A 15046-nucleotide genomic window follows, 5' to 3' on the forward strand; every position below is an offset into this window, starting at 1 on the left:
TTTAAAAATATATCTTATCTAATAAAAATATAATAATAAATCTTTAGATAGTTTTTCTTATATTTTCTGTCAAAGTCCATCCTCTAGCACCTCTCCACAAAATATGTCTCCTGAGCTGTGGAGCAGCCGCAGGTAGTTAAAAACAGTGTTCTAAAAATCGGTATAGCCGGCAAATCAGTCATAAACAAAAACAAATTTTTTTAAACAATTTCTTTTTAATCTAGGTAGTGTCTAGGTAGTGTCTAGGCAGACGCCTAGACACTAATCTCTTATTAAAAAATATAATTACCGTCTAGTGACGAATATTGGTTAAAAATGATGAAATTCAAATACTGAGAATCTAGAGTGTGATTTTTAGGTCTTGGTGCAGCATGGAACGTTGCTGATGTACAAAGAGGTTCAAGTGTTGTGATATTTGGTCTAGGAACTGTCGGTCTTTCGGTAAGTAATTGATACATAAACATTGATGCTTCTGTGTTATACATTGTGTTGGGGATTAATCTCTTATGAGTAGGTTGCTCAAGGAGCCAAACTCAGAGGTGCAGCTCAGATAATTGGTGTTGATATCAACTCTTCTAAGGCTGAACAAGGTAGCTTTAAGATATATATACCGCCTTAGCAGTTTCTTGACTGGTTCTGAGTGTTTCTTATTTGTTGCAGCAAAGATATTTGGAGTCACTGACTTCATCAATTCAAATGACATCTCTGAACCTATACACCAGGTAAGTTGATGACTTATATAGAAAGTTTATTACTATGTTGTCTGCATCATTATATGGTTTATATAATCATTTAGGTGATCAAAAGAATGACAGGAGGAGGTGCTGATTTCTCATTTGAATGTGTTGGTGACACAGGAGTAGCTACAACTGCTTTTCAATCATGCTCTGATGTGTGCTTTCTTGTTCAGCACTTAACTCTCTCACCTTGTTTTGTGTATACTAATGTGTTCGGTTGCCAAACCCAATTTAAAAGAGGATTTTTAACGTTAAAACCCTCAACTAAGTTTGTTTTGGGTATTTAACGAAAAAACCCCTAAACTAGCTTTATTTAATAAATTCAATCATAACATGTCATAATTATCATTACTATCGGTAAATCTTTAGTTTAAGGGCTTCTACATTAAGTAAACATAGTGGAGGGATTTTACTATTAAAAAAAATAAAAAATTTCTAATATTATATAAAAATTAGTAGCTTAAATTTTCAAAATTAGCATTTTTAATTTTTTTTTGTAAATATATGAGTTTGGTGTGTTTTTAACATCAACATTATATATGTATAAATTAAAAATATAAAAAATTAGAAAATGTAATAAAAATTATATCTTATCTAATAAAAATGTAATAATAAATCTTTAGATAATTTTTAAAAATGTAAAAAACAAGAAAATTATCTAAAGATTTACCTGTAATAAAATTATTAAAATATTAAAATTTTAAAAACCAAGAAAATGTAATAAAATTATATCTTATCTAATAAAAATATAATAATAAATCTTTAGATAATTTTTCTTATATTTTCTGGGTTTTTACATTTTTAATTTATACATATATAATATTGATGTTCAAAACAAATCAAACTCATATATTTACAGAAAAAATGCTAATTTTGAAATTTTAAGTTACTAACTTTTAGATAATATTATAAAATTTTGATTTTTTTTTATTTAATGTTAAAACCCCTCAACTATGTTTACTTAATGTAGAAACTCTCAAACTAAATATTTACCGGTAGTAATAGTAATTATGACATATTAGGGTTTAATTCATTAAATAAAATTAGTTTAAAGGTTTTTTCGTTAAATACTTAGTTTGAAGGTTTTTAACCAAAACAAACTTATATTTGGAACAGACTGCAAAGAACTAATCGCCATGATAAAGGAACCTCAGGAGTGGCCAAGCTTCGCGACAGAACTGGAAAAAATAGAGACCCTGCAGATTTGTTTCCCGGAATTCGAGATCATCTATGTGCCACGAGTGCGCAATCAATCCTCAGATTTTTTAGCTAAGACTGCAAGAACTTTTCGTAGGGAGTTATTTTTTATTGGTTGTTCTATTCCGGTCTGGTTACCCAGACCACCTTAAGTTTGAGTAATAGAATGGCCGTTTGACGTTAAAAAAAAAAAAAAAAAAAAAAAAAAAAAAAAAAAAAAAAACAAACTTATATGAGGAGTTTTAACGCTAAAAATCCATTAAAAGAGGTAAGCCTAATCGAGCCCACTATAAGCCCAATAATACTCTTCTTACAACGAAGGGGGTAGGTGGCGGGAATGAGTTGCGTCTGATGTGGGACCTCTGAAGCTCCTCATGGTGGTTGGTGATTGTTGTGTTAGGTGAAGCTCTGTTTCTTCGTCCCCTTCTTCTTCTTCTTCTTCTCTCTCTAGGATACATTCATTTTGTTCTTGAAGCCAAGCAACTTGCGATAACAATGTCGTCTTCTTCCTCCTACGAACAACCGCAAGTCATAACCTGCAAAGGTAAAAAAACAGTTTATTTTCTTTGTTTAGTCCTAAGGGATTCTTATAGAAACTCTACAGCGGCGGTGGCATGGCGTGCTGGTGAGCCACTGGTTATGGAGGAAGTGGAAGTTTCTCCACCTCAACCTCTTGAGATCAGAATCAAAGTTGTCTGTACATCTCTCTGTCGTAGCGACCTCTCCGCTTGGGAGTCTCAGGTTTCATATCTCTTTCTTCACAATAACTTCCTTATGAGTTTGTCTTATAATGCAATCTCCCTTTCTTGGTACAGTCTCTTTTGCCACGTATCTTTGGCCATGAAGCTGCAGGGTAAGCTACTTATGGTCTCGAGAGTTAAGAGACTTTTATTGGTACAGTCTCTTTGAGTTTGAGTCCCATCATGTTTCTGCAGTATAGTGGAGAGCATAGGGGAAGGAGTAACAGAGTTTGAGAAAGGAGATCACGTCCTTGCTGTCTTCACTGGAGAATGCGGGTCATGCAGGCATTGCATCTCTGGGAAGAGTAACATGTGTCAGGTTCTTGGAATGGAGAGGAGAGGTTTGATGCATAGTGATCAGAAGACACGTTTCTTCATTAAAGGCAAACCTGTTTACCATTACTGCGCGGTTTCGAGTTTCAGTGAGTACACTGTGGTTCACTCTGGATGTGCTGTCAAAGTCCATCCTCTAGCACCTCTCCACAAAATATGTCTCCTGAGCTGTGGAGCAGCCGCAGGTAGTTAAAAACAGTGTTCTAAAAATCGGTATAGCCGGCAAATCAGTCATAAACAAAAACAAAATTTCTTATAAACAATTTTTTTTTTAATCTAGGTAGTGTCTAGGCGTCTGCCTAGACACTAATCTCTTATTAAAAGAATATAATTACCGTCTAGTGATTTCTCGAACATTGGTTAAAATAAAAATAATGAAATTCAAATACTGAGAATCTAGAGTGTGATTTTTAGGTCTTGGTGCAGCATGGAACGTTGCTGATGTACAAAGAGGTTCAAGTGTTGTGATATTTGGTCTAGGAACTGTCGGTCTTTCGGTAAGTAATTGATACATAAACATTGATGCATCTGCGTTACATTGTGTTGGGGATTAATCTCTTATGAGTAGGTTGCTCAAGGTGCCAAACTGAGAGGTGCAGCTCAGATAATTGGTGTTGATATCAACTCCTCTAAGGCTGAACAAGGTAGCTTTAAGATATGTATACCGCCTTAGCGGTTTCTTGACTGGTTCTGAGTGTTGCTTATACGTTGCAGCAAAGATATTTGGAGTCACTGACTTCATCAATTCAAATGACATCTCTGAGCCCATACACCAGGTAAGTTGATGATTTATATATAAATAATTTATTACTATGTTGGCTACATCATAAGAATGTGTATATAATCATTTAGGTGATCAAAAGAATGACTGGAGGAGGTGCAGACTTCTCATTTGAATGTGTTGGTGATACAGGAGTAGCTACAACTGCTTTACAATCATGCTCTGATGTGAGCTTTCTTTTTTAATACTTAACTCTCTCACCTTGTTTTGTATTTAATGGTATACAGTATACTAATGTGCCGTTATCACTCAGGGATGGGGCATGACCGTTACTCTAGGTGTACCTAAAGTGAAGCCTGAAGTTTCAGCTCACTATGGACTCTTTCTATCAGGGAAGTCTTTGAAAGGGACTCTCTTTGGTGGGTGGAAGCCTAAGTCTGATCTTCCTTCACTCATTGAAAAGTACATGAACAAGGTAAGCTCAATTACTTACATAAAAGCAAAAACCACTTTTGAGCTGTTGTTGACTTTTTGTTGTGGTGCAGGAGATTATGCTTGATGAGTTGGTCACTCATGACCTAGCGTTTGATGATATTAATGAAGCCTTTGAGCTTATGAGAGAGGGGAAGTGTCTGCGTTGTGTTCTTCATATGTCAAAGTAATGTCTTTGAAAGCAAGCACAGGTACAGTTTCAAGAAAGAATCTGTTTTTATTACAGATGGTGTATTGAGTTCTCTTGGTATGTGAAACAACAAGTGATTGTGTGTTATAAAGACTCAGTTTTGATTTGGTTTGTGCTGTTATGGAGTGACCTACATTAGAAACTAGAAAGCACAACTCACTTTGAACCAAATTTTTTTTGGTTTTCGGTTCATGTGCGGTTCTATTCGGTAGATTTAAAAAATTGGTTATCAATTCGATTCGGCTCAGCAATTGGTTAATTTGAATTACCGTTAAAATCATAGCAATACTAATACTAACCAAAATCACGAACAACTAATAAAATTTCGAAAATTTTGGTTATCGGTTTGTTTCGGTTCAGCAATCATTCATTAATTTAATTTTCTATTTTTAAACATTATAACCTAACCATACCAATACTAACCAAAATCCTAAATCAAACTAACCAATCAAATTTCGAAATAATAAATAACTGAACGAACCGAATACTTTTATTGGTAGAGTTTTCATGAACCAAACTAACCAAATACCAAATCAAATCAACTTTTTTGTTCGGTTCAATTAGACAATTTTTTGTTAACCAAACTAACCGAAAACCCAAATAACCCGAACCGAACTAACCATTATAACCGAACCATATGAACCGTCTTTAAAACGCGATTTGAATTTCACCAAAACACCAATCGAATTCGAAGGTCGCAAACGCGTTTCACTGGTGATCGCAGTCTATTAGCTGCGGTGACTCACTCTCTTCCCCCTTCATCGGCACCATGGAGGAACCAGAGAGCAGGAGAGAACCAATAGCTCTCTTCATGGCTTTCGGCACCAAAGGAGATGTCTACCCTCTCGCTGTACTCTCTCTCTCTCTCACTCCTCCCAGAATCTCTTTTTTTGGAATCAATTCTTAAAGATGCTTCCTTTTTGTGTGCAGGCCATTGCAGCAGCTTTGGCTCGTGATCAGCCTAACTACTCTGTGTTCTTGATTTCACATTTAGCTCATGAGGTTGAGTTTTTTTCTGTCTCCTTCTCTTAAAGTTGTAGACTTGCATAAGCTAATGTAATAAAGGTTTGATCTTTATTGGCAGAACCTAAGCTCACACTTGTTCAAAGCAAACGTTTCTTATGTTCCTGTCTCTTCTCCTCCTGCTCAGTCTAGTGAAGCTCTGGGTACTCAGGAAGCTACAGGTCAATACTCTTGTGTTAAGTTAATTAACCAGCTCTTATGACAACCCTGAGATTTTGGAGGCTGTAGACTATTTAGTAAAGGTTCCTTTCTTAAAAAAAAATATAAATTTGAGGATTTAAATCTATACTCCCTCCCTCTGTTTTTAAAAGATGCATATTCAAGACTATTCACATATATTAAGAAAACTCATTAAATATGCATTGTTTTTTTGTGAATAACAATTTTTTTCATAACTTTTAGCCAATAGAAATTCAATAAACACCATTAATTTGTTTGAAACTTATATTTTTCATAAAATCATATATTGAAAAAGTAAAAAATATATTTTTTTTAAACAATTTTTTTTCCAGTACATCTTTTAGGAACGGAGGGAGTATAATTTTTTTTCAAAAATTTTGGGGGATGACTATATAGGCTAATGTTTTTCACTTGGGTTTCATTCAGACTCAACAAGGAAACTCTTTTTGGAGGAGAAGGAAAGGATCAAAAGGGAACACAGACAAGAGTGTTGTTCTGCATTTGAAACCATCTTTGGAGAGGGTTCTTGTATGGATGGTGATCTCGTTGTCATAAATTTCTTTGCTTTGGTACATCTACTTAACAACTTTCCCTTGTACCAAGGTCATGTGATAAGAAAGACTAACAGTGGTTCTTTCATATTGTTACATTTTAGGAAGGATGGAGCCTGGCAGAGCTTTATCAGATCCGTTGTGTGGTGGCTGCTCCTTATGTTGTTCCGTATAGGTAAACTTTTCGCAGCTTGGGAAGTATGAGCTTAACATCCTGGAAGTGGAAGTATGACCACTTGCATTTTTTTAATTTTGTGCAGTCCACCATCAGGGTTTGAAAGACAGTTCAGGAAGGAACTTCCGGAGCTGTACAAGTACTTGAAAGAAGCCCCCATCGGCAAGGTATTCCATATGATTGAGTTACAAACATGTCAGTGGTATTATTTATCTCATGAGGTTTTGTAATTTATATGGTTTTTGCTTGCAGGTTAGCTGGAGTGATGTAACTCATTGGATGTGGCCTCTTTTTACTGAAGAATGGGGATCTTGGCGATCTGAGGAACTCAACCTAAGCTGTTACCCTTTTGCAGTAGGTGTTTTTAATTAGCATTGAAACCTAGAAGGATACTCAACCGCTAAGATAGATGCTTTAGAAAAAAATTGTTTCACAAAGATAGACATTTTTATGTTTCCTATGCAGAGAAATTGTAAACTTTAAAAAAACTAATTGAGTTTATTGAATTACTATCGGTTATAAGTTATTGGAAATTCAACGAAGGTAGTAATTATAGTGTGAACATTCACCTGAGGTTTCTCATTTGGTGCAGGATCCGGTAACAGACCTTCCAATTTGGCATATCCGGCCACCATCTCCACTAGTCTTGTGAGTTGTGAATTCTATTGGTGGTCGTCACATCTAATCACTTTGCAATCTTCTTTCCATCAAGATTTTATCTTCAATATATTTTCGTGTTCTTAACCCATTTAATGTACTTTTCTCATTTTAAAAGGCTGATCTCTGATTAAATTTAGTAATTGAGTAGCTATATTAGACTGATATAACTTAGTCTAGATGACATTGCACAAGTTTGTAGTTGACCTTTTACTTATTATTAACCTTGCAACAGGTATGGTTTCAGCAAAGAAATTGTAGAATGCCCTGGTACGTATGATGTTTATAATATCTCACAGCAATAGCTTTGTCCTTTTGCATTTCACTGCATTTTCTTTTTGTCTTATGAACAGATTACTGGCCACTGAGTGTTAGAGTGTGTGGCTTTTGGTTTATACCCAACGAGTGGCAGTTCTCGTGCAACAAGTGTGGAGACAACCCCTCTGCAGGGCCGCTGGGTACAGACGATTCCCATACAACATGCTCAAACCACACTGAGCTGTATTCTTTTGTATCGTCTTTAGAGCCAGCTCTTCCTATTTTTGTAGGGTTGAGTTCCATTGGAAGGTCTCTAATTTAAGTTTGATCCCTCTAAAATCATTTCTAATTTCTATGTTTTTTCAATAACCTTTTCTCTGTGTGCTTGTGCAGCATGGGTTTTATGAAGAATCCCCTGGCTTTTTTTCGGATTCTCGAGTCTGTTACCCAGATTACAGGCTACAGATTCATCCTTCTCACAGCGGGTTATGAACCTCTAGAAGCAGCAATTCACACCATTGCTAATAAACCGGCTTCAAAAAGATCTTTACAGGAAGGAGTCTCTATCTTCAACGGCAAGCTTTTCTGCTTCTCTGGGTGAGTACAAATATTCACAATTTTTTTAATCTGAAATATTAAATATCAAATGTAAATATATCTATAGCTCTATAACATACAGATCTCTTTATCTATCTGAGTTAGTCAGGTGCCATACAACTGGCTGTTTAGAAGATGTGCTGCTGCAATTCATCATGGTGGCAGGTGATTTTTTTTCAGCTGGATGGTCTTTATTTATTAACGAACTAGGACTTATATATATATATATATATAGATGAAAAGTGATTTTGTCTTGTTTTTTTTTTTAAATGTTTTCCTGTTGGAAAATAGTGGCTCCACAGCTGCAGCATTACATGCTGGAATCCCACAGGTTTGTTTTAGCTCCACAAACTTGTATTATCTTTGGACGTGTTTGTATGTGAGTTGACATGAATTGGTAAAAACTAAGTGTTTGTCTACAAGGACCTGTAGATTTGAAGTTGTATGGTTGATAGATTCTGTGTCGATACATTAGAAGAACAAACCATAGTCCTTTAATCATACCCTGTCCTTTATTTGATAGAGTAGTATTGGTGTTCATTTGAATGAATCTCAAGATTAAATGCCAAAAAGAAGTGAAAACATAATGTTGTCTTTTTTTACAGATTATATGCCCATTTATGATGGATCAGTTCTATTGGGCGGAGAAGATGACTTGGCTTGGGGTTGCTCCACAGCCATTGAAAAGGAACCACTTGCTACCGGAGGAATCAAATGATGAGAGCACCATGGAAGCTGCACAAGTGGTAGCAAAAGCCGTATACGATGCACTGTCTGCAGAAACTAGAGCTAGTGCCATGGAAATCGCTGAATTACTATCTCGTGAGGTAACTGGTTATAACCATTTTTTGTTCTCTCATGCTGATCCATGACCCAGAATCAAAGTATCATGTCTTCTCTTTCGTAGTTTTGAGTAATTTTTTGGCAACTGATAGCTTAAGGGTAATGATTTCAGGATGGAGTCTCAGAAGCTGTGAGAGTGCTTAGGGAAGAGGTGTGTGAAGTTTCAGGCAGCAACCAAACGTAGTCACAGACACCGCCAAGCTTATATCAAAGTGATGGTGATCAATGCGTTATCAACAAGAAGAGCACTCAAAAGGAATCTTATCAAGCTCTATCAACAAGAAGAGCACTCAAAAGGAATCTTATCAAGCTCAACAATCGACTAAGATAAATTCTAACTGTTAGTTTCTGCTTAGCTTAGCTTCTTCAGTCTAAAACCTCTTCAGATCCCGTGAAAGAACAACAGTGTAAGTTGTGTTGTTCATTTTGAGGCACATTCGAAAAGTTTTGTGGCCAGAGAGAAGTGGAAGGGATCACAAAAGTCTTGCAAGTGCTTTTGGAAGAAAAGATCATTTTATTTTTAGTTGTGTTGATACTCTGATTAGATCTCAAAATTGTATTTTACTTTCTCAGTGTTTCTAATAAAATAGCCACATCTTTTATATCCTACTTGTGTTTCACAATAATCCTAAGTTGGTGCGTGTAATAATATGATCCAGAACATAGTATTCTTGAGAAGTTTTCTGAGGAAGTATCAAGAATCCACACTATTGAAAACTGTTTTAGAATGGCTTATTTTTGGCACATTTTATAGCAACAAAATGTAATATATATGATACAGAAGTATACAAATGTAACTATTTTTTTTTTTTTTGTGGAAACCATTGGAATTCAACAAAGTGACTATCAATGGTCTTGAGCTGCTCCATCGGCAATCCCACTATCAAAGTACATATGTACATATGACCATGCAAGTGTGTGAGCTTCACTTTTTTACCCTCTCTTCTCCACAAGCGCTTTCTCTATACCTCTAGTAAGCTGCATTCTCACATTTAAGTCTCATCATCATTAATCATTGATGTTCATATGCTTGAAAGGCTCCTTTGCTGATTTCAGAAGGGTTAGAACAATGAGCGTCAACTGCTTTGCCTGTCTCATTTTCTGTCCATGGGACCATAATGACTTTATCTTGGGATAGGCTCTATTAGCAGAAGAAGAAGAAGAAGAAGAAGAAGAACCAAAGGTAAATATAGGATCAAAACCTGCGTTTATTACTAGATGAGGTAAACAGGGTTAAAAACTCCATTGAGAAAGTGATGGAGAGAAGATATTTAGAATAAATATCTTATTTATTTAGTGTTTTATTTAGAGTTTATTTATTATTAAAATATTTATAATCTCTAATGTTTTAGGGTTTCTATGTTTTCTTATATATAGCCGTCTAGGCTTAAGTTTGTATGCAGTTTATGATTTGATTAATAAAATTGAGAGTTCTCTCTTTGTTGTTCCTTGCTTTCGGTAGATCATCGGTGATCTCAACGAATTTAAGAAGACATTGATCTTAGGTATTCTTAGACTAAATAAGATCTTTGTGATTATCCTAGTTTTCCGGGTATTCTCAGAATCAACGGATCTCTAGTTCTATTTTATAAGGCTTCCGCTACATCAGAAAGTTACTGAAAGTCGTAAGAGTCCATACTTATTATTTACATGCGAGGCATTGATAAGATATTAACTACTTGATGTGGATTTTATTTGAATGTAAAGGCGAGTGGACCTAGCCATGCACCTGTACTTTCTAATTTGATCAATAAATATAATTTGTTCTTATCAATATAAGAGTCTTCAGCATGCAAAACCACAACATTTTGTCATTTTGGAAGAAGTGATAACCGAATTGACACTGAGGCTTGTGCCACTGATCTCTACGTGTGGTAGTGTGCATTGGCCACGAACCAAGCACGGTGTCTAGTATATATTACGTCTGCCGCTTTAATTAAACTCCATGTGTATTATATTAATGGTCACATGCTCTCACTTTGTCAGTTATGATCTCACATCTAACGTACATTTTTGTTTATATATAAAAACTAATGATATCCAGTATAGTATTACATCGTCACTATATGCCATCTAAAGCAATGTGATCCTTCATTATTACTATATATAGAGAGTTCAAGGGGAGGTCAGATGTTTTAGTCACATTATAGAGTACTTAGACAACTTTCTCAGTAATATTGTCATGGAAATTATATTAATCTCTCTTTGCCTAGCCACCTTCTTAGCCTTTCTCCTCCTAAAACCACTTCTCACACGAATCACGACTACAAAAGTTAAGCTGCCACCATCTCCGCGGCGACTTCCGGTGATCGGAAACCTCCACCAGCTCAGCCTCCACCCTCACCGCTCTCTCCATTCCCTAAGCCTTCGCTATGGACCGCTCATGCTCCTTCACTTTGGTTGTGTCCCTGTCCTCGTAGTCTCATCGGCTGATGTAGCTCACGATGTGATGAAAACACACGATATAAAGTTTTCTAATCGTCCAAGAACCAAAACGGTCAATAAACTTCTCAATGGGAGAGAAGTAGCCTTTTCCCCCTATGGAGAATATTGGAGACAGGCTAAGGTAGTTTTTACATTTTGCTTTTATACTCGTTATAAGTTTTGTGTTGTGTGTGGGCCTTCTCTTGTATGTCTAAATATATTTATCCCATGACTAATATTCATTACTGAACACATGATATCCCTTATGTATTGTTTCAGAAATTAGAAAAAACACCTTAAAGACCAATTTATATTTAAACAACGGTTTAACAAACATTATGTTTGTGCGAGAGATTAGAAGATTAATTTGTTCTTTTGGTTATATTTATAGACATTTAAAAAACCAATATTCATTCTCAAATATCAAAAATTATTTTAAAATTCAATTTTAGATGAGCAACAGTCCAAGACTACAATACAACCTTATTTGTTTACAATATTTCCACGCACAACATGCATCATCCAACTATATATATATAAGCAATTATTTTGAAGTATCCAACTATATATTATAAAGGGACCGGTAGATATCAACATGTGGCTAATTTATCTTCAAATGTTTGTGATGCATACAGAGTATCTGCGTTATGAATCTCCTTACCATCAAAACGATTCAATCCTTCGAGAATATAAGAGCAGAGGAGATCAATACAATGATGAAAAAGCTTGAGAAAGCGAGTTCTTTGTCTTCACCTATAAATCTTAGCGAACTCTTCACGACTCTTACAAATGATGTAATAAGAAGAATTGTCTTAGGAAGAAAATATGGAAGCGAGAGAGGTTGTTATATTTCACAGGACATTGTGAGAAGATTCGTGGAGCTCATGGGCGCTTTCCCTCTCGGCGATTTCATACCAGTTTTGTCGTGGATAGACAGAATCCGAGGTTTGGATAAGAAAGTAGAGGAAGTATGTAACGAGTTTGATGTTTTCATGGAGAAACTGGTGCAAGAACATGAAGATGCAGATGAAGATAGGTCAGATTTTCTATATATATTGTTATCTCTTCAAAGAGATAAGACAACACCAATTGAGCTAGACAGAAGAGACCTAAAACTCATTCTATTGGTAAGGCAAAGTCTTTGGTTTCTTTGTTGTAACATAGTTTTCTAGAAAGATGGGTATCCAAAAAAATTTAATCAAATATCACTATAAAGAACCGTTAAATCCGGATTTATCATGGTTTTTATCTTAAAATCAACATAATTATAATCAATTAGCTTGAGCAAAATTCTTTATATATTATTTAAGTCTATTTTAAGTTTTTGATGTGAGATTTTTTCTTCAATATGGATGTATCTAATTTTTAGTTTTCTTGTTTTTTTTTTGAAGGATATGTTGTTTGGAGCATCGGTGACTACTTTCACACTATTAGAATGGACAATGACAGAGCTTATGAGACATCATGAATGTATGAAAACACTCCAAGATGAGATTCGTTCTGTTTCGGCGCATAATGGATATGTAACGGAGAAAGAAGTTGAGAAGTTGAAATATTTAACTCTAGTGATCAAGGAGGTGCTTCGACTACATCCATCAGTTCCAACAATTCCACGACTATTGAGTGAAGATGTCGAGTTACATGGATATGACATAGCTGCGGGAACACAAGTAAGTCTTTAAATCTTATAATATCAAATTTCACATGACAAAGATTATGACATGGCTGCGGGAACATTCTATACAGGTGCTAATCAATGCATGGGCAATCCAACGAGACATTGAAACTTGGGGACCAGACGCAGAAAAGTTTAGGCCAGAGAGACATTTAGATTTGCTTGTAGATTTTCAAGGACAAAATTTCAAGTATATTCCATTTGGTTCAGGGAGAAGGCGGTGTCCTGGAATCAGGTTTGCATTAGCCTTGGTCGAAGTCACATTGGCTAACCTTGTGAAACGGTTTGACTGGAGAGTCGAGGTAGGAACAATGGGAGATAATAAGCCTGATCTAGCTGAAGCAATTGGTCTCGATGTATGCCGCAAGTTCCCTCTCGTCGTATGTCCATCTTGTGTTTGATTCCTTGAAAAATAATGGATGTCACAAATAAGGACATCAACGCCTTGATGGTGTTGTACAAAAAGTTTATGGAGGTCAAACCAACTAAATATATGATTTGGAGATGAACAAACACATTTTCGTTATCATAAACTTTATTTACTTTAACAAAGCCCTAAGGCAAATGTCCATATCCCTTTAAACTCGCACCTCGTTTGGTTTGGTGAGATAGAATTGTCTTCAGAGATTCGGTGATATATTAGTCTTCCTTTTTATGCTTTTTGTTTTGAACTTGCAAAATTATAACTTAGAAGTTATTTTCTGTTTCAATTGTAGTGATGGTGAATTGGTGATCACGTACCATAGTTTCTGGCGTGAGTCGGGGACGTTTTATAATCTAATTAAGATATTTTGATGGTGATAATGATAATAAATTAATTAAATATAAAGAAGATAGTGAGCACTGAACAGCATCAATAGAGCATATTCCAACTAAACCTTTCAACAGTTGGTAACCCTCTCTTTGAAACATTTTCCATGCACATACCACCAGTCAAGAAATAGTTAATAATTGTTTTACTACGAATAATTAAGAAAATCGGAGGGTAACTTAAACCAGAGAAGATTAGGAAGTAACAGTGATTAATCTTGACGTGACGGCCATTGACTTTGGTAAGAAGTTGTTCAATTGAGAGAAAGAAGTGGGAACATGATTCCGTCGACAAAGGCTTTGTGCTGGAGCCATTCGTTTTGCGAAATATATTAGTGGAAATGATAAACGTAGAGAAAATGACTTCCACATTCATCTTGACGGATACAAGAAAGAGAAACAGTGTTACTTTTTTCATTCTTACATGTAACACAATCAAAGATGTCATTTAAGAGACATTTGAACAAATTAGAACTAAACAAGGCAGCTTAAAGTCTCTGCAATTATTCACACACACACACACGTAAAATAAATAAAAATGTGGACCTACGTATTCAATGTATAAAATAACGAAGGGTTTGTTAATTTGCTTTAAAACAAGTGGGGCTGCCTTGAAGGTTTTAAAATGCGCTTAAGACTATCTCCAATGGTACTCTATAATTTTCTCTATATTTCACTCTAAAATAGAGTAACTCTATTATAGAGTTGAATTTGCTCCAATGGTTCACTCTATAATAGAGTGAAATATAGAGTAATCTTATTTTTTTTACTCCATTTTGGAGTAAAAAAAATAAGATTACTCTATATTTCACTCTGTTATAGAGTAACTCTATTATAGAGTGAACCATTGGAGCAAATTCAACTCTATAATAGAGTTACTCTATTTTAGTGTAAATTATAAAGGAAAAAATAGAGTCTTCCTTGGAGATGCTCTTATTGATCAAGTGTCAACGTTTTCGCCAAGAAAATATCTGCAAATGTGTTTTTAAAGATTCGGTATGGTAAACAAACTAACAATTAATAAAAAGACCAAAAAAAGATAATGCATAAGAAAAAGAGGAAAAAACATTTTATGGTATGGCCGTATGAGTCAGAATCCTCCTTCTTTTTACATGATGTACATATATGGATATTTTTTGAAAGTAAAAAGAAATCATTTAATAGTTCAAAATAGCATCGTAAAATATTGTACGTCTCAGAAATTTACGTAAAATTTTCAAATCCCCAACAACATTTCAAACCTCTTTTTACCCAAAAAAACACCATTTCAAACCTCTAGAATATTTTTGTTGCACCATTCAAGTTTTGGTAAATGTATATTGTGGGATTCAACGAGTATCAGTAAATAAAAAGAAAATGTTCTAGAGGAGGAAAATAACTCACTAGAACAAGAGATACAATGAACCTAGACATATACGCATCCCATGGAGCCCAGTCACCCTA

At 35.2% G+C, this 15046-nt stretch overlaps 3 protein-coding genes across 5 annotated transcripts; all 3 read left to right on the forward strand.

The window, feature by feature from the left end:
* The first annotated feature begins 2190 nt into the window (after nt 1-2190).
* On the forward strand, nt 2191-4600 carry LOC103854788 (alcohol dehydrogenase-like 6). Its single transcript, XM_009131754.3, has 10 exons — nt 2191-2478; nt 2539-2675; nt 2750-2787; nt 2870-3192; nt 3422-3504; nt 3576-3651; nt 3722-3783; nt 3860-3955; nt 4042-4203; nt 4274-4600. Exons 1-10 carry the CDS (start codon nt 2430-2432, stop codon nt 4388-4390), a joined length of 1143 nt encoding a protein of 380 aa, XP_009130002.1. The 5' UTR covers nt 2191-2429; the 3' UTR covers nt 4391-4600.
* Nucleotides 4601-4877: 277 nt separating this feature from the next.
* On the forward strand, nt 4878-9303 carry LOC103854789 (sterol 3-beta-glucosyltransferase). Of its 3 annotated transcripts, XR_004455170.1 has the most exons (16): nt 4878-5260; nt 5341-5412; nt 5495-5594; nt 6040-6182; nt 6269-6339; nt 6425-6506; nt 6592-6693; nt 6932-6987; nt 7232-7266; nt 7350-7563; nt 7648-7851; nt 7957-8016; nt 8143-8182; nt 8457-8678; nt 8807-8950; nt 8992-9303. XR_004455170.1 is itself a non-coding variant. In XM_009131755.2 (15 exons), exons 1-15 carry the CDS (start codon nt 5180-5182, stop codon nt 8876-8878), a joined length of 1554 nt encoding a protein of 517 aa, XP_009130003.1. In that variant the 5' UTR covers nt 4878-5179; the 3' UTR covers nt 8879-9303. The 3 variants fall into 3 exon arrangements, 1 of the variants encoding a protein (XP_009130003.1); XR_004455171.1 differs by having other exon boundaries at nt 7961-8016; nt 8807-9303; XM_009131755.2 differs by having other exon boundaries at nt 8807-9303.
* Nucleotides 9304-10425: 1122 nt separating this feature from the next.
* LOC103854790 (cytochrome P450 71A14-like) lies at nt 10426-13453 on the forward strand. The gene is made up of 4 exons (XM_009131756.3): nt 10426-11260; nt 11754-12245; nt 12510-12788; nt 12865-13453. The coding sequence occupies exons 1-4, from the start codon at nt 10877-10879 to the stop codon at nt 13192-13194; spliced, it is 1485 nt and encodes a 494-aa protein (XP_009130004.1). The 5' UTR covers nt 10426-10876; the 3' UTR covers nt 13195-13453.
* The last annotated feature ends 1593 nt before the right edge of the window (nt 13454-15046 follow it).

This window comes from Brassica rapa, chromosome A02 (genome assembly GCF_000309985.2).
Source record: "Brassica rapa cultivar Chiifu-401-42 chromosome A02, CAAS_Brap_v3.01, whole genome shotgun sequence".
NCBI lineage: Eukaryota > Viridiplantae > Streptophyta > Magnoliopsida > Brassicales > Brassicaceae > Brassica > Brassica rapa.

Bases quoted from the DNA above. Each gene is read 5' to 3' on its own strand.
- LOC103854790 (XM_009131756.3), top strand. From the start codon at position 10,877: ATGGAAATTATATTAATCTCTCTTTGCCTAGCCACCTTCTTAGCCTTT. The intron at 11,261-11,753 runs GTAGTTTTTACA...TGATGCATACAG, and splicing joins AATATTGGAGACAGGCTAAG to AGTATCTGCGTTATGAATCT. The intron at 12,246-12,509 runs GTAAGGCAAAGT...TTTTTTTTGAAG, and splicing joins ACCTAAAACTCATTCTATTG to GATATGTTGTTTGGAGCATC.
- LOC103854789 (XM_009131755.2), top strand. From the start codon at position 5,180: ATGGAGGAACCAGAGAGCAGGAGAGAACCAATAGCTCTCTTCATGGCT. The intron at 7,267-7,349 runs GTACGTATGATG...TCTTATGAACAG, and splicing joins AGAAATTGTAGAATGCCCTG to ATTACTGGCCACTGAGTGTT. The intron at 7,852-7,956 runs GTGAGTACAAAT...TATCTGAGTTAG, and splicing joins AAGCTTTTCTGCTTCTCTGG to TCAGGTGCCATACAACTGGC.
- LOC103854788 (XM_009131754.3), top strand. From the start codon at position 2,430: ATGTCGTCTTCTTCCTCCTACGAACAACCGCAAGTCATAACCTGCAAA. The intron at 3,505-3,575 runs GTAAGTAATTGA...TCTTATGAGTAG, and splicing joins TAGGAACTGTCGGTCTTTCG to GTTGCTCAAGGTGCCAAACT. The intron at 3,956-4,041 runs GTGAGCTTTCTT...GTTATCACTCAG, and splicing joins CTTTACAATCATGCTCTGAT to GGATGGGGCATGACCGTTAC.